This window comes from Euprymna scolopes, chromosome 37 (genome assembly GCF_053919585.1).
Source record: "Euprymna scolopes isolate OS-2025 chromosome 37, ASM5391958v1, whole genome shotgun sequence".
NCBI classification, from domain to species: Eukaryota; Metazoa; Mollusca; class Cephalopoda; order Sepiida; family Sepiolidae; genus Euprymna; species Euprymna scolopes.
In genome coordinates, this window is record NC_136518.1 from 87,701,785 (window position 1) to 87,721,144 (window position 19,360).

The 19,360-nt window shown below is 33.7% G+C and overlaps 1 protein-coding gene across 7 annotated transcripts in view; it reads left to right on the top strand.

The window, feature by feature from the left end:
• Nucleotides 1-19,360, top strand: part of LOC145261281 (rapamycin-insensitive companion of mTOR-like) — a 435,824-nt gene that overhangs the window by 97,190 nt on the left and 319,274 nt on the right. For 5 of the 7 annotated variants that reach the window (XM_080119763.1, XM_080119761.1, XM_080119765.1 and 2 more), the window contains 3 exons: nucleotides 11,306-11,478; nucleotides 13,067-13,134; nucleotides 17,120-17,170. In XM_080119763.1, the coding sequence (XP_079975889.1) occupies nucleotides 11,306-11,478; nucleotides 13,067-13,134; nucleotides 17,120-17,170 (292 nt within the window). The remainder of the gene's footprint in view (nucleotides 1-11,305; nucleotides 11,479-13,066; nucleotides 13,135-17,119; nucleotides 17,171-19,360) is intronic. The other 2 variants (XM_080119764.1, XM_080119766.1) reach the window with 1 other exon arrangement.

The window sequence follows — 19,360 nt, forward strand, 5'->3', positions numbered from 1 at the left end:
GCTTGGATCAGCATTTTTGTCACGTTTTAGCTTGGATCAGCATTTTTGTCACGTTTTAGCTTGGATCAGCATTTGCCTCACATTTTTAGCTGGGAGTAGCTTTTGCAATGAACCGTTGCATCTAAGCTTGGAATAGTATTTCCATCAGTCTGTTCCACTTAGACACATTCAGATACATGAGCAAATCTTAAGAATATCCGTTTTTCATCAATGAGTTTTACATTTTCTATAAGCACTCTTTGTTACGTACAATATATATGTTAATAGCTATATCTACCGGACGTTGTTTGGTAGTGTTTTTACTTACAATTTTATTTTGGCATTTTTTATTTATAGAATTACATGGCTTTTTAACATGGTGTCAAAATGTAAATAATGTAATTCCAGTCAGAGTATTTTTTGGAAAAAATGTAATAAAATTATATTTCATTGTTAATGTTACAGTGATCCACTAAAAGAAGTCTCAAATCAGAATCAAATACTGATTTTGTACATAAGGAGAAAGTTATCTCTTAAAAATACAGAGGAAGAGATTCATTTTTCTTTATACATCAATTAACATGTTTATGTATAGCAGAATCCATGAAAATTTTTAAAACACATTTTAAATAAAATGAATAAAATAAAACAAATAATGATGAATTTAAAACAATTTTTCTACAAATTCTTTAACTTTTTAAAGCTAAAAAGAATGATTTAAAAAATTTAGATTTTTTTCAATGAAAATTCAACACCCAAGTTTTTAAATTTATTTTAATTTATTTACTTATTTTTTTCACAATAATTTTTTATATAGATTATAAAGAAACAGATGTCAATTCGCTTGCACATTTTTTTTAATTTTAAAAAGAATCTGTAATAAAATAAAAAAAAAAAAAAATCTTAGTCTCCTCAAAATGATTTTTTTTAAATTATAAAATAAAAAATAACCAATTTGAAACTGTAAACAGAAAGCCATGTTTTTTAAGTTTTTGTAGAGGAAATGGTTTTAATGATTTTTAACAGATAAAGAATGACTATAGAGAGCGGTGATTCATTTCTCATTAATTAATGTTTACAATGATGATTTTATTTATTTTTTGATATACAGACAAGTAAATTAATATTTAGATTAATCTAAAATTAAAAACAAGTTCTTTGCAGTGAATTGATCATATTGCATATCTTCCAAATTGTTCAGACATATTATGAGGGTAGTCTCCTGAAACTGCTTAATAAGACATACTTTGGGGTTGTGTGTCTGATTTTATTGTTAATTAGCAATAATTAATATGAAGACGTTCATATTCTAAATACATGTCTATTTTATTGTCCCAAGTACATTATTCAAGCAAAGAGATAGATAGGCTGTTTTACTGGCTAATTTTTACAAATCTACATTTTAACATGTACATAATTTATCTTGGTCTGTTATGATTAAGCTTGAAATAGCATTTGTGATGGTCTGTCATATATGACATACTTTTTGTTGGTTCTCGTGGTGAATTCTATAGGTTTGTCTGTCTGGGTGAATTGTTAAGTACCAATAATTAAGGGGAAGATGTTTGTACTCAGAATACATGTTTATTTTATCTCCTGTACATTATTCAGGCAGAGAAAGAGAGATGGACTGGCTACTGGTTATTTTTAAGAATCTATATTTTAACGTATGCTTTCTGCCTTGCTTTGAAACAATTTCTATCTTGCTCCCAGCATGCTAATTGATGCTTCTATTTTATCTCTTCTGCTTCCTGTCAATCTTGAACTCTATACTTACATCTTGCTTCATCCTCCTTAAGGTAACCTCACTATATAGCAATAGAATTCCTTTTCTTTTTGAAAAGTCATCAACACAGCAAAGCATTGATGCCGTCTCTATTATTCTAAAACTGTAAAATAAATTTTTTTTTTTTTTTTTTTTTTTTTTTAAAGTTTTTTGCATCCATGAAAACAAGGTGTATTGCCACTTCTACTATTTGCGATCATATCTAGTAGGATTGTGGGGATCTCAATAGCAGGATGTCTATTCGCATTACATTTTAACTTCTGCATGAAAATACAGTTGGGGAAATGTGAAAATAACACTCGAGATGAGAACAGTAGTTTGAAGAATGCGAATAAGAAATATGTTAATTTCACATCATTAGGATTTTGTTTTATGCAGCGTAGGTTTTTATTTTTTTAAAGTGTTATTTCACCCCAAAAAATGCACAGTGCCACTTGAACATAAGGGGCTACTATTTGGGACTAAATCTACAAGAATATTATATAGGAAGTTGAGCAAGAAAATGTCTGTTCACTTTACAATCAGGGAAACATTGTCCCGAGAGGGAATTCAAAATTGTAGCAGTTGAGAGAAGGAACTATTAAAGTAGGATTTCCAGCATTTAAGGATCTTTACACTGTAGAGGTGGGATTTTGCTGCTTGTTAGATTAGTTGGGGGTATTTAAGTTGAGGGGGGGTGCAAGTGCTTCGAGTTCATCTGTAACAGGTTTCTTGCTTATGTCAGCAATTGACCTCTAACCTCATCGGAAACTGTGGCTCGTGATCGTCTTCACATACAATACACAGCGTCTCAGCTCTGTGTTGATTTCTGCTGAAAAGCAAAAATAAAGCTTCGCATGCGCGCCGGAAAAGAAAGAAGACAGACTCAGGGTTTCCAACTACGAAAAAGTGAATTTCACAAAAGTTACAGGTTTTTACATATGTACATCGTTCAGTACACCAAAACATGAAAGTTCTCACAAAATCTTATCCTTCGTTCACTGGATGGCGGTCTGGATGAATGGAAGCGTTCTGGGAATGGAAGCGTTCTGGGAGCATGTGTCTTTCTTGAGATTTGGCTTCAATCCGTCTCTCTCGACCCAGGTGGCCGTTCTTATACTAAGGTGACTGGGTGGTTCGGGCGATCTGCTGAACCAATCAGGATCAAACACGTTTCTGGAGAATTCCAGATCCAAATTGCATGTGTGCATTTCAGCAATCTGTCCGCAGTTTCGAAAATCTGGGACCAAAAATGAAATCCTTTCACACGACCCCAAGAGGTCAAATCCTGTCAATTTTTTCTACTCAGAAACCCAGAATGTCTGAGCCTGGGTTCTTCAGGCCAGACAATGTCACTGTTCCTTATTCTGACATTTCCTGTCATTGTCCCAAACAATAAAATATCTGTCTATATTTTTATCAACCACAATAACTTGTCCGTTTTCATAGGTCACCTGGCGCTGTCCGGGATTCGATTAATGTTTAACTGACAATCTCAGCATATTTACCCGGTCTTACTCAGAGTTTTAGGGGATCTTAACCTACTCAATGGAGAGTAGGGGAGTAGTATCACTCCTCAAGACGATTACATCATACATCAAAGTAGATTCCATTAAAATACTTGTAAAACTGGCACATGAATGCAACATTTTGGTGATAGTTTAGTTGATAGTGCTGGACTTATTAGATTAGACGCTCTTTTTTGGACTTTGTCTAAAAGCAAGAGACCAGTAGTAGATGTACTAGCAATACTCCATGCATAGAGATATAGGATACTGTCGGGTCTGAGTAATTTTCTAGTATGGTAGGGAGAGCCCACTTTACAATGTCCTCAATATATTTGTTCCAATTTATGTTGCTTGTGAATGTTAAGCTAAGGGTTTGACCGAAATGGTTTCAGGTTGCATATTATTAGTCATGGCAATCAATGATTGCGAAAGTTTCTTGTAATTGTTAAAAGAAAGAACCTTCGTCTTGGCAGCATTGAATATTACCATCCATTTGCATCCCCATTCCATTATGGACTCGATATGTTGCTCCAAGGTTTCAGCCATCGCCTTAGATATGTGTTCATTCGTTTTCTTCTTGTGTTTTTTATAGTGTAGTATCATCAGCAAATATACCCATCTCGGAGACAATTTTATCAGAGAAGTCCTTTATGAATATCTGGATTAATGAAGATTCAAGGATTCACTGCTGTGACACATCTGCATTTATATCCTATTATTTTGATGTATGACCCTGGAGAACAACCTGGATTTTTCTCTTGTCTAAGAAGGATTTGATTATATTGATCCAATTTTCATGAAGATCTTCATACCAGATCTTATCTAGGGCTACTACTCCGCCCTCCCTTGCCTTATCCAATGTGTGGTTGTATACATTGAGATTAGATTACAGTTAGGATATTTGCAGTAGAACAAGCTTGCCTAAATCCATACAGTCTCTAGGAAAGCGGTTTAGAATCTATGAGGTGGTGAACTAGTGCTTGATTAAGGACAGAAAACATTTGGCAAAAGGAGGAAGGAAGCTGAAGTGATTATTGAGAGGGTTAGTTTTTTCACCAGAATTCTTGAAAAGTCTTCTTGATTGGTGTGCAAACAACCTCATGGTCATTGTCTGCTACGGTCTTGATTGAATGCTATTGTTCATATGATGCAGAGCATCACTTAAAATCTATATATCTATAAAAGTGAGAATGTGTGAGAAAGGACACTTCTCAACCTATATATTCAACAAATTTTAGATCTACAGATTTGAAATTTGGTATATAGGATATTCAGACATGTGGAAAACTTTTTAATCGGTTTTCATCGGGATGGGGGAAGGAATGCTAAAGGGTCAAAATTGAAAAATTGTTACGTTGGGGGGGAGGGGTCATGGGAATTTTATCTGTTTGTCAGCTGTTCCACGAATATGCATGTGTAAAAGGTTCACATGACAGATTATGTTAAGAATAAGTAGGTTTGAAAACACTTTTTTTTAAAGATCATATCAAGCTGGTCTCATGGTTATTGTACACTGTCTTTAGGTGTTGATTTTGATCTCAGCTTGAGTATTTTTTTATTTTTACTTATAAGAAGTGAACTGTTTAGAAAAAAAAACATAATACTCATATGCACATGTCTGTTTATTTTTTAATTTTAAGGAATTTAACATGTTTAATACTGGGCAACGTGAGTACATCTTCTAGTAAAGAAAATAAAAGCATTTGATATGGATATTCTGACATCACAAATCTTTGAATTAAAAAAAAAAATTGTTTTTCAGTATTTCTTACAACTTGGTGTATTTTTTTCATTCTTAGCTTTATATATGTACATTATAATGCTTCAATCCAAATGCATCACCTTTATAACCTTTTTTTTTTTTTTTTGTGAATTTACATTATACAATAAGTAATCAAAATAAGAACCTTTTTTTCTTTTTTACATGGAAGTCACTACTTATAAAGGCCTGAAAGCCTCTCAAGGATAAAGGTTAATGAGTGTGCGGTAGTCACTGAGACAACAGCATATTAATAGTGGTTGAAATTGGGTAAAAATGGATTATTTGAAGGGGCGGCTCAACAAAAACTTGTTTATATTCGACTTGAAGATATCGAAGTTATCTGGAAAGCAGGCCAGCAGAACAGTTCCAAAGGCAGGCAGTTCTAGGAAAGAAGCTTTGTTCATAGAATTTGCATTTAGATTTATGCACAGATAGAGAGTGGGGGGAAATTGTTGATTGTTGTTGTAACTAGATGAGTGTTTTTGTGAAAGTTTGGTGGGGTGGGAGACCATAGATTGAAGCTCAGACGAGCACTTGCTATGAAAACAACGATGGAGCAAAGACAGGCGTGCAACATCTTTTTTGCAGGGAAGAAAAAAGGGCATCACCTACTAGGTTTCAAAGCTGGTTTTGAACTTTGGATAGGATGCTCCGAGCATCTTCCACCCAGATATGGCAACATAGAACGTATCTGGCTTTTATACAGATCGAGGATTGCACAACCTTTTTCTGGCGACACTATATAGAATATTTAATTTAATTATGACTTGCAAATAAGATACTTTTATAAAAACAAAAATTATAAAGTAAAAAAAAATTATTCATCAGTTAATACATATTCTGCATACTCACTAAGAAGTACTGATTGTACTTAAATTGTTCTGGAACAGGTGGCGCTCTACTTTAATATTTGTGTTAACATAATAATCAAACCCATCAAGCTAGCTCAGTTAGTTCCCCAAGAAATGAATAATTTTTGGTCTAAATTTTAAACATTATTTGTTTGGTGCAATGCTGAAAAAAATATATCAAATTTTTGTTCTTTGTTTAATAGTTTTAAACTTTTAGCTAGGCATGTAAACATACCAACACCTGCACAACTATCCTTTATATAATAAACTAGCCTGTGTGGCCGACGTTGCCCGGGTGTTTGGAGGTGTGTGTTGTGCAAAAAAAAAAAGTTGTAGTAGGTAGGCAGGCAGGCTGACTCGAACCTGTGAATGTGGAGAGAGGTATTAAAAAAATGGTAGGAGCCAGCCAGGGTGAAGAGAGGTGTTTAAAAAAAAAAAAAAAATAAAATAAATAAAAAAATAAAGTGGTAGTAGGCAGGCAAGGTCGGACTTGTGACGCGAAGGTGGAAAAGAAAGTGAAAGAAAATCTGACGTCTTAGCTGATGTCTCCATGACACGACTGGAATTCAAAAGCGTAGAAATTAACCAAAGTCAATCCAGCGATGACGATGACTTGCTAAAATGTCAGCGAAAAAAAAGTCGATGGCTGCTTGTACAAAACGCCCGAGTTTAGGGTGAAGAAATTAATGTTTTTGGCCAATTTTTCGATATTTGTCATCCGAAATGTTGAGCTTCAAAATGATACTTGTCAGGATCCATCGCCTCTGTCAAAAGTTTTTGCGAGAGATACAAACAAACAAACATACATGCATACATACACACATACTATGGGGAATTTCCACGCATAAATTTTGCCTCTGGCATAATGAAAGAAAACCAATCAGAATCACAACAGGCTCACCTTTTCAACTTCAACGTAAATTTTAAAGAAAAAGATCAAAGTTGCAAAAATGTGTCATCTTCAGCTATCTGCCATAATGGGCTGGTAACACCCCAAAGGGGTAATAGTTCATCTTCAATAAAAGCTGGGTTCAAAATCCGCCGACGAAGAATGCTGCAGGGGTTGAAGAGTTGAGTGATATCTTCCAAGATGGTTACTGCAAGTCAGGTAGCCTCAAGGTGTCCACTGTAGATAACTGTCCAAATGGCGGACAAATCACAGGTCAAACTGTAGAACCTAATTTCCTCTCTGCCAGACATTATATTGTAATGATGAAAGTCAATTGATTCACAGTCGATAATATAATAATTCGGCCAACATAAGGGCATTGGTGTTTGCAAATGATAATAACATTTCGCCCCATATTAGGGCATTAAACCGTCTTGATGAGACAAAATGATTCGAGGCTACAAGTGAGAATTCGATCATCCATTCAAACCCATTTTTGTATCGAATCTGATAATCTGAAAGGATAAATTTGGTGCCAAGCACATCCTTGGCAATTAGTAAATAACAAGCAATCTGAAGGGTTCAAACAAAATTGTGGATGGACAAACCAACCAATGAAGAGCCTGCTTATTTCTGTAGAATTTCTCACAATACATTTAAACAGATAGGTGGGATTTATATTATAGAAGGGCGCCCATCGTTGTCCGGTCATATAAAAATAATTGTGACAGCGGGCAGGGAGGGTGTTGGTAAAAATGATTGACAATGGGGGAGAGTTAGGCGATATTGCCTGGTTGTAAAAAAAAAAAAAAAAAAAAAAAAAAAAAAAAAATGCGTGCTGGACGCAAACTCTGATAACTTAAATTAGCAACCGAACGCCTTTATCAATGAGCCTATACTACAATGTCACAAATTTATTTAAAATGAATGTATCAACAATTCACACATAGGCAATTTGCAAATCACGTCAAAAGGTTTTTATCTGTCGCCCTCTTCAAACAAAATATTTCTACACAAAATAAGGTACGATTCTTTTCGAATTTTTCAATATTTTTTGTCCGAGAAATTGCTCTTTCTAATGATACTGCGTTGGTGCCTGTAGGTAGGATGCCAATGAGAAAAGTTTTTAGCAGACCTGAACACACACACACGTCTGAGATTTATTTATTAGACTAGTAGGATTACCTGACGTTGCCAGCATCATAAAAAAAAAAGAAAATAAAGCTGCATTTGACTACACTTGCTAAATGATTTTTGTTTTAATTTAATTTCTTTTACTGTGTAATGATCTATATCGGTTTAAAATAAGTAAAACATAAAAAAAAATGCAGACATTGTTAATGAAAGTTTTGGTAAAAACAAAAAAAAATCTATTGATGTCAGCACACGGTTACGGATTCGGAATAGGAGCATGTGAGCGAAAAAAAAATTTTTTTAAGTAGTTATGATAAAAAATAATATTTGATTTACGTAAGTAATATTCATGTATCTTAATAGTAATTAGATCTTTAAAGCAGCCCTCAGCTATACCAACTGTCGATTTTTACTTACAAATATAAAACAAAAAAAATCTAAAAAAAAAATCTTTTTAACATTGTTTAAATGCAAAAGCTTACTGAAATAAACATTTTAAAAATGTTAAAAATAAAAACAAAACATCTGCCATAACGTGAACACAAAAGCTAATATTTCTCAGTCAACATCCTAACCTATTGAGTCACATTGGCATCCATAACATGATGTTTTAAACTTATGTACTTAAGGTAAATGAGAGCTGACAATTCACGCATGTGCAAATGCTGAAATCATTTAGAAAGAGACAATTTTACGTGAACCTTCCATCAGATTTTGCGGTCGTTAAGATAGAAAAAAAAATGAATATTTTGTTCTAAATTTCACATATTATGGATCCGAGTCATCGTCCTTTAAGAATGTACTAGAATTACTCTCATCGCATTTGGATTTCAAGTTTTGGTGAGACATATAAACGCACATGCATACATACAAATGTACACACATATATACACACACACACATGCATCACACGTGCACACATACACGCATGTACACTCATACACACACTTATACACGACAATACATACATTCATACTAACAGATATTTGCTCTATATAATAGATGATGGTTGATCATTTCATTATCTACAGATTAAAGTTCTTACCGCTGTCAGCAGTGACTCATTTTTACGTGGCAAATATCTATATGCATAAATTACCCATTCTTTTACACGTAAGACTAAAGAGTTTCTATTTATATAACCAATGGATATGTTGATATATTTGCAGGTGTAGGTTCACTCCTAAACTAATTAACCGATCATTATGAATTTTGAAATACAACCGCTAGGCTATATTTAGGTTTATACATAAGAACAAAGAGTAGGTGGACACCTTTTGTGAAAATTAAGCTGCCTCCGGTGTTAGCTGTGTTCTAAAATTAATAAAGATCATTTAATTAATATTAAAATGCATTAAGAATTTAAATAAGAGAGCTTTAAAACATAATGGGTATAATAATCTTGAAATTTAATGTAAGTAACAAAATAGAAATAATAATAGAAGGGAAATATCATTTGGTTCACTCCACCATACAAACAGATTTTTAAAATTAAAGAATTCCTAAATCTTCTTTAAAACCTTTTTCCCCATAATTGATCACTTGCATAAAATATTCAATAAAACACAAGATTGCCTTACAATTTCTGTGAAAATTTAGAAATGATCATCAGTCCACAAGAACAAACTACTAAATAACAGTAGTAAAAAGAAAAAAAATTTGTAAAAAAAGAAAAAATGACAAATCTAATACTAGCAGCTCTACCTCCACTTTATTATCAATATGTATTTATTTGTATATAAATATAAATTCATCCCTTCACACAATCATTAGTATGAAATGTGCCTTTTTCCACTGCCCCTGACAAAACCATTTCAAGTTGTGAGAAAGCAAATAAGTCAGATAACCCCATTACCACCTGAAAAAAAGGAAAGAAATTCCCTAGTGTGACTAAAAAGCGAACAGTTGATCTGTTTCTTTCTTTAACTTGTCATAAATTATATATGAAAAATTAAATTGCTGATGTGGTTTCATGATTATATATGAATATTAATGTGAACATTGATAAAGCATGATTTCCTTTTAATTTATTTTTGATGGAGAGTCTAGCAACAACACAAGAAGTAATACCATTAATAACTCGGACAGTAATGATAATTATCTGATTAGAAGTTAATAATAGAGAAAAAATTAATTACAAAATTTGTGCACATTGGCCTTTACAAAATAATTGCTTAACTAAAAGCAACCTTTACCAAGTCACAATATTTGCACAGGTATGTATCTGTGTGTGTGTGTGTGTGATATATGCATATATATGATTTTTATGGGTACATAATGTTATTACACTTTTTAATAACACTGAACGTAGTGCCATTATTAATTGCTGAAGGTTTAGTTTTTTTTTTTTTTTTATGGCTTAAACATAAACCATTAAAAAGAAACTTTCAAAAACACCAAAAATACACTTATAAAGTATATTTCTCCTAAGCTCTAATTGTATATTTAACAAACATAAATTAGTTAATTAATCTTGAAAAGGGTTGGCTGAAAGACATCTTGATAGGGCTTTTTTTTTCTGCCCCACCCCTTATTTATCCCTTTTACCTCAGCAATTAATAATGGCACTACGTTCGGTGTTATTCAAAAGTGATATATATATAATGTTTGCTTAAAATGTTTGAAGCATTCTTAGAAAGCAGGATGAATTTGTAATTTCTGCTGAGATGCACAATCTATGGCAAATTTCTTCTGTCTAAAGCCGGTTTAGTAAACCATCTGAGGTCACACAATGTCAGGCATGACAAACAATTGTATGAGACTGTGCTGCTTCCCACAAGTATTGCAGTAATATCTCGTTTTGTCTCTAATTCAACAAGTGTTTTGACAAGACTCTCAAAGGTGTATAATGAAGTCTCATCACAAGCAACACCAAATATTGGCAAGTTTCTCTGTGAACGATTTTTCAAGAGTGTATTTGGAGGTGTGTGCCGAGTAAAAAAAAAAAAAAAAAAAAAAAAAAAAAAAAGTGGTAGTAGGAAGGCAGGCTCGAACCTGTGCCACAAATGCGGAAAAGAAAATGAAAGAAATTCTGTTGGCAAAATAATACAGATCTTGCCTCTGTCAAGTTTCTTGCGAGGCATACAAACCTACATACAAACTATTATACAGACAAGTGAGATTTATATTAAAGATAATCAATTTTCCTAAATTGACAATCAGCAAGATAACCCAGTATCATCCTGGCATAATCTAACACTAGAAGAAAAGTTTAGTGGTTGATGCACGAGCCCAGATATGCCCACAATATTCCATGTATGGGTGAATGGTGGCTTTGTAGAGATATGATACTGGCAGGAGGGAGAATTTTTCTAGCATGGTAGAGGGAGCCCACCTCTTTATGCCAGACTTACATTAAAAGTTATTAGATGTAATGAAAATAAAATAAGTATGATTATTTTTATTTTTTGATTTTAGCTTTTGTGAATGCGGAAGCAGCTGACCGTTGTGATGCCATCAGCTGTATATTGCGGAACGTTTTGGATTGCTATCACTATCCGAGGATTAACGAATCCTTGGTTGTTACCATTCTCTATCTCCTCAACCATCCCAACACACGGCATTACATCAAACATAATACAGATTTGGAGGTAAGTTAAAAAAAAAATCAAATTTTATTTTACTTTTATTTATCTTAAACAAGGCAGTTTGCCAGTGAAGCATGAGGGGCTGTTGTAGTAGGGGTCAGATTGAGGGGAGGGAACAACCTAGGTGAGTAGTTTGACCACAAGATGTTTATTCACATTACATTAAAATTGCAACGATGAAAGCAGTGCTGTGAGTAAGTCCAACATGAAAACATATATAGAAGTATCCCTGCTGCATAGAAAACGGTCCATGATTTTTTTTTTTAAATTTCAAAGGAAACATAACGTATCAAGGCCTGGAGGCCACGCGAGGATTAGGGTTACTGAATCTATGGTAGTGAATGGGACAATATCCTAGTAATCATTAGTAGTGGAAATTTGGTAAATTGGATTATTTTAGGGGATGGTTCATCAAGAACTTGTTTACACTGAACTTGATGATCATATTGTAATCGGCTGGAAAGGAAACAAACGAAATAGTTTCACAGATGTGTAGTTCTAAGAAAGAAGCTTTGTTCATGGAATCCACATTTAGATTTAAGCACAGATAAAGAGGGTGAAATTATTGATAGTGATTTCAGTGAGACGAGTATTTTTTGTGAAAGTTTAGCAAGGTGGGACCATGGAGCTCAGATGATCACTTGCCATGAAAAATAAGAGATGTACTTGGCTCTTATATAGATAGAGAATTTTATCAGCAGTGAGTTGGGTTGAGTTTTGAGGTCATGTTTGAGTAACCCGTGATGATGAAATCATGTATAGAAATATTTGAATAGTGATTTCTTCGAATATACAAATCACAACAAAAATATTAAAATACCATATTAAAATCATTTTTAAGTAAATTTTATTGTGAATCGAGTTATAAGTTTTATTTTGATGGACATAGGAGAAATGTACTTATTACTGATTTAAAGACTATGCATGTCAAATTAAGTAGCCGTGTGTGACTTGTCTGCTCTCCTTTACATCCTTCTGAACTCTTCATCTTGACTTTCTGGCTATTGACAGCTAATTGTTCACGGCGTCACTTTGTCTGTGTAGCACAATGGATCTGTCACTTTTAACATTTTTTTTACTGGAATTCATTTTCTAGCTACTCTTTTCTAGTTGTCTTATTTGTGAGGTGGTTGAGGGCACTCTATCATGTTATTGCCCTTCATGAGTCATCGCTTTACATTTGTTTTAAACAAGAATGATTCTTGTATATTAGATGAAAAAGATTTTCCGGGATAAATCTGGTTGCTCTCCTAGGGGTAAAATTGCCCCCAAATTATTCATCCGTTCATTTGTTCACTTTTCTCAATAATCATGAGTTGGAGTTTTTCGAAATTTTGCACAAACATTAGTCATGGTGAAAGTAAATTTTTTTACCTGTGGAGAGGGACCCCGCATGCTCGACTTATTTTAAATTAAAATTTTTACTTATGATTACATGTGTCACCTCATTGTCTATTTTTTCTAACCAACAGTTGCATAAAATGTTCACCGTGTCAACGTTTGCGTGCACAACGTGACTCCATGTCAGAAGATTATTAACTTGAATCATGTTCTATTTAAGCTTTTTTTTTTTTTTTTTTTTTCCCCACAGCAATTGATAGCACCATTCACAGACTGCCATTTTAAATACAGCGCAGACTCGAGTGAACATGGAACGGGGTAAGTTTTTGACAGTTAAAAAAAAAATTAATTACTATTCTTTATATAGAGGCGAAGAATCTGATATAAACTCTGAAGTTTTTTTCTAAAAAAAATCTAAGAAAACACAAACCTATGCAAAAAAAAAAAAAAAAAAATTCTCTGCCCTCTACTATAAATTCTTGACTCCTAGAAATATCCAAGTAAAACTCCTCACATCAGCTGAAATCTAAAAACATGCTCTAAAATTCTTCAAGAAAAAGAAACAAGTCTAACTCCATCCTGCAATTATTGTTTACTTCTGACCTGCTTTTATTTTATTTTTCAATATATAAATCATAATAACTGGATTATGTGAGTGTATATATTTTATGTGAGTTAGTATGCATGCTGACTTACTCATATGTATGTGTATTTGTGCATAAGAACTCAATTGTTGAATATAAAATAATGAGCAGGGAGACCCGACTTTGCTTGGGATTAAATAAGGATCAATAAAATTTCCACACTTCCAATACTTTTATTTTCATTGAAATTAGTAAAATAGGCCATTTTTTTCAATCAAATCGATTGTTTGCTTACTCTAGTTGGGACCCACACCAATGCACCGGAAGGAAGCTACACATGCCCCCCCCCCTTCGCATTACCCTAGCAGTGACTCGATTCACAATATATTGTAGTTTACATTGCACTGTAGAGAACCTATTGATTTTATAATGTTATTTTCATATAATGACTTGAATTAAAGTTTAAAATACAAAAGTCAAGTATCATGCTGCAATTGTGCTCTAAGCAAAAACATTTGTTTTGAACATGCCCTTGTCATATGAAATAACCTACTGTTGATTTCAGATGCTGGGTCCTTCTGCTTGTGCAGTGATAAAACTTCTCAAATGCAATTGTGATGTTAGACTGCATAAGGGTGTTAATTTTGGTCAAAATCGGACTGTTTCTTTTTTAATCAGATATTTTTGATTATGGATTTTAAATATTTATCTGAGGCATTCTGATACAAAACCTATCAAAGAACACTCCTGGACACATAAAATACATTTTTGTGAAATTTACAAGAAAAATCTTCCCATCCATTTCATTTGTTCATAGGGAACAAATTCACACCCGGACACGCCAACATACAAAGTACCTTTTTATAATTCTGCTTGTTTCTTAATTGGCAAATTTATTTTCTTTTTTTGTTTTCCTTTTTTCCCCCCCTTTTTTAGGAAAAAAAAACATCAAGCCAGGTCAGTCACAGTTACCCTAACAAAAAAAGACATTAGTTATTTTTTATATTCAAGACTTTTTTTTTTTCATTTTTATTTTTTTTTATTTTTCCTGTTTTCAATTTTTTCCTTTTTCATTTTTTTCTCTTTTGTCTTTTTTCTCTTTTTTCTCTACTCTTCTAAAGGAATAAATGTAGATTTTTTTTCCACACATATCGTACCTATATTGACATCAAAACAACTTATGCTTACTCAATTCTATTGTAATACTATTTTGTAATACCATATATATAGTAATCTGCAAACATCCACAAACAGCTTTAGGTATTCCTATTTTTCATATTCATTTTTTTAAATTATTGGTTTGTAATATATATTTGTAATTTTCATTGTTATATTTTTATATAAACATGCAATCGTTTCATCAATAGTAAAATATCTGTCACTGAGATGCTGAGAACAGATACTACACTTTGAAATATTTGCTGAAATATCCAAAAATAACATTTACAGCAAAAGTTTGAGGAAAATGAATGTTATTGATCATGTTTGGTCACAAAAATTTTCAAATGTCAATTTTATTATCTAGAATCATGTCACCACAATACCACATTCACGCTGGAGGGAGGATTTCGTCTGATGCAAGCAATCTCGGTGTTCAGTCGAGTTATCTGCCAGTAATTGCCTAATTCCTTCACACCATGCCTATCCCATTTCTTTATCAATGTGATCAGTCCCTTCGTGACTTGATCCAGAATAGAACCCAATAATTGAACACATTAGAATTGGCAGAAACATGTGTGACAGCCTCAAATATAATGCATAAGGCAAACCATCAAGTCCTGGCAATTTGTTGCAGCTGACTTTCTTCAATGCAGCCAAGACCTCATGCTCTATAACCTGCTGCTGTAGCCTCATCGATGCAGTCAAGTTGTTACAAAACTTCTGAACTCTGTTATTTGAAATGCCTCTGAAATCCCTTGAAGATCTCCTACGTCAGTCTGAAGGTACATCCATTTGGGTGCTTGGCGTTTTCAATGTATCTATCTGAACCACACTTATCTTTATGCTCATCTGCATCCGAGTTCATGGCTTTATTAGAAACTTTAGTTAGACTAGCCGTAGCTACTTGGCCTTCGTAATGCTCACTACTCTTGTGTTATAGGTCTTGTCCTGTTCTATCCTTACAGTATTTCCCTCTCCCCTACTACTATCCAGGTTAGTTTCTCTTCTCCGCCTAATCTAGTGCGAGACGCAGAGTTTATTTGATGAAACTTCTGATCTTAGTTTTCAGTCTAACCCACCACCTACTCTCAGTAGCTGCTCTCACTAAAACCGATAAATAGTTGTAGCTTTTCCCAGATGTCTTGTAGTTCCAGCAAGGAACTATCCATTTTCTAATACACAGTTAATTTAGACATATTTCCTAACTTCAACCACACCATAACTAGTTTATGGTCTGATTAATCCTACCATTTGATGTAAAATCTGTCACCTTTTCTAATTAACATCATATCCAAATAAGTATTCTGTCCATATCCACATCTCCCGCCTTAGATAATCGATACGAAGGATCATGTAAAGTGATACCGTGTACAGTTTATCTAGCCGCCCTGTCCCTTTAGTTTTTTTTTTTTTTTTACATGGGAGTCACCACTTATCAAAGGCCGAAGGCCACTCACGCATAAGGGTTATTGCGTGTACAGTAATCAATGAGATAGTATTGTAGTAATCATTAGTATTGGAGATTTGATAGTGTCTTACTTAAGGCGGCGGTTTGTCAGGAGTTTGTTTATGTTGGACTTGAAGACGTCCAAGTTGTAGTCAGGTGGGAAACAGGCAAGCGGCAGAGAGTTCCACTGGCGTGCAGTTCTAAGAAAGAAGTTTTGCTCATAGAATCTACGTTTGGATTTAGGCACAGATAAAGAGTGGGGAAAATTATTGACAGTAGTTTCAGCCAGACGGGTGTTTCTCGTGAAAGATTGGCGAGGGGCGGGGGACGAGGGATTGGAGCTCAGACAAGCATCTGCCAAGTTCTAGTGCAAGGGCATAAAGTAAAGGTGACAGAGGACAACCCTGATGTACAGATGGAAAAATGATGAATGATCCTGGCCACAGTCAGTCATTACCTCCTCCTTTGGGAGTCAGAATATGTTGCTTATTCATCATGATGTCATCCTCCCAGCCTAGCACAAATATGCAACCAGAGAGAGGGGATAATGTAGTATCCAATTCCAATTTTTATCCCTTTTTCCAATTTTTATCCCTTTTTCCAATTTTTATCCCTTTTTCCAATTTTTATCCCTCTTTCCAATTTTTATCCCTTTTTCCATTTTTATCCCTTTTTCCATTTTTTTAAGCCCTTTTTCCATTTTTTTAGCCCTTTTTCATACTCCTTTTTTTCCTTTTTCATACTCCTTTTTTTAATTTTTTTAAAAACCCATTTTTCATTTTTTTAACCCTCTTTTGTTATCTCTATTTTTATTTCTTTTCACTTTTTTACTTCTTTAATTTAAAAATAAAATTGTTTTTCAACTTATTTTCATTTTTTTCTTACATTTTTAAAAACTTTTCTTAAATTAATTTCGTAAAAGTAATTTTATAAAAATATACTTTAAAAAAATATATACTTTTCAGAACAAAGAAAATTTAAATATTTTGATAAATTTAAAAAAAAAAAATTTTTTCTAAGAAACAAGAAAACCAAGTTGGAGTTTGATCAAAATTGACATCAAACCCTCTATCAAAATATCTCCATTTTTAAATATTTTCATTTTTTTCAGAGAAGGTGAACATAAGTACAATGCCTCTAAACGGATCAAATCCCGCTCTGTGTAAGTCTGTATGTGCGCTTGCATCATAACAGAAACTTTTAGGTTGATCCATGCTTTTCTATTGGCATTCAAAGGCTGTTTCTTTTTTTCTTTTGAGTTCTTAAGGTTTTTAATGACATTAATTTTATAAGTATTGGGTACTTTTGAACTTTTTTGACTGCAGTGATTTTGTTTTGGTCAATCTTTGATTTTGTATAGTGCATTATTACATTGTAACTTTTTCTTTATCTTTAAAAAAAAAAAAATAAGACCAAAATGTTTTTTTTATTTACTCGTACATTTGTAGATTTACTTGCTTAACTGCCCCTCTCCTCCGAAAAAATGAGATTCTACTTTTTTGATGCAATTATTTTAGAATTTAGTGAGGGGATCAGTTTTGTGTATAAATTTAACATAAAATGATCTCAATTTTCAAGCTTTTCTAGAATTTTAGGACAGTTATCAAAATTCTTTTTACAATTAACCTTAAATCTGAGAGACTGCTAGTTAGGAACTGTAATTGTAACGGCATTCATGTAATGTTGCACCGTTACACTTGAACCGTATTTGTTACAGTTCAAACCTCTCTCGGACTCTCACGCCGTCTTTGTTACAGTTCAAACCTCTCTCGGACTCTCACGCCGTCTGGTATCGTTGAAAAAGAACAAAGTAAAATAAATAAATCTGACTCGGCTTTTTGTTTTATGTTTTAGAAAAAGGCATTACCATTACTTTCCAAACAATGTCTGCTTGTTTCTAACTGTTCATTTCGTCTGCCATGAGATTAACAAAACCCTGCCATCTCAACACTAGCTTAAGTCTTTCACCACCACCAATGGGCCACATGTCCATCTCACTCGACTCATGTTTTTCTTTCCCTCCCCCTGACCTCACGCTAGCATTAGTCAGCGATTTCTCGCCTTTGACTTTACACTTTACATGCCCATCTTCTCCAGCATGGACTTTGCTTCTCTCTCTGACCATGTGGAGTATTTTTTCTTTTTCTTATGACGCAAGCCTGCGCTCACTTCCTAATTTGCATATGTGCTTTTTCGGCTGCTGCTAATATCTTCACAAGCCAGCTATCCTACAGCTCCTGCTGATATTTTCCCATGTGTTCCTATGCGATCTGTCACATAAACCTCCACGAGTGAAGATGGAGATTGAGTCAAAAGAGTACAGCACGTCTTGCGTCAAGGCTGTCCATCCCCACTGATTGGCATCTAAATCCTTGGCATATTTTATCTATACCCAGTTCTAGCATTAAACATGGCGGCCAGCCACCAGCTCCAAGCCTATCCTTGCTGTTCTTCTTTGCGTAGATGTTACGGTTTAGGATTTGGTGAAAGAGATGAATGCATAGGATTTGACGAAGGCAATATGTGTCGAAAACCTTGAATGCATGAAGATTTTCTTTGCACAAGATCTTGCAACTAAACAGTATTTTACGTATCTTCCCTTTTGGTTTATTTTCAGTTTTGTCGATGTTAGGTTAGAAGAGTGTAATGTTTTAAAAAAAATTATTGGAGAAAGAATCTTTTAAAAAGACATTGATGAAAAATAATTTGAGAAAAAGGAATGTTTTGAAAAAAAAAAAAAAATTATTGGTAGGATGAAACTGCAAGTTTGATTGAAAATTTATTTTCGAATTTTTGAGATGGGAATGGATTATTCATATGATTTAGATTTTTCTGACTACTGTTCTCATCTTGAGTGTTTTGTTCATGACGTTTCAGTTGACGTAATCTCTGACCTTCTTCAAGCGTATCTTGTCAAGCTCTGGAATCTTTCTATCTATTCTGCACAGAATTTTGAATGGAATTCTTTATTTAAACCATGGGATAACATGTTCTTGTTCTATCAACTATGACTAGGTAGAACTCCTAGGTAATTTGTAATTGTATTTTTTAGTGTCATCTGCACTGAGGATTGAACCATTAACCTCCAGAAAAGTGTAACTTACAACTAAATTTTACCAAGTACTTTATCCACTATGCCACAGGTTCTTATAAAATTTGTAGAATTTTGTGTGGATTACTGAGTTTGACAGAAAGGTTCCCCTGAATTTGACAAGATACAGAGGTTACTTTGATTGAAATATTGTGGAAATAACACTCGATATGAGAGGAGTATGAAGTTTCTGAATTTTTAAGGTGAGGATTGGTTATTTATATTGTTTAAATTCATCAGACTACTGTTCTCATCTTGAGT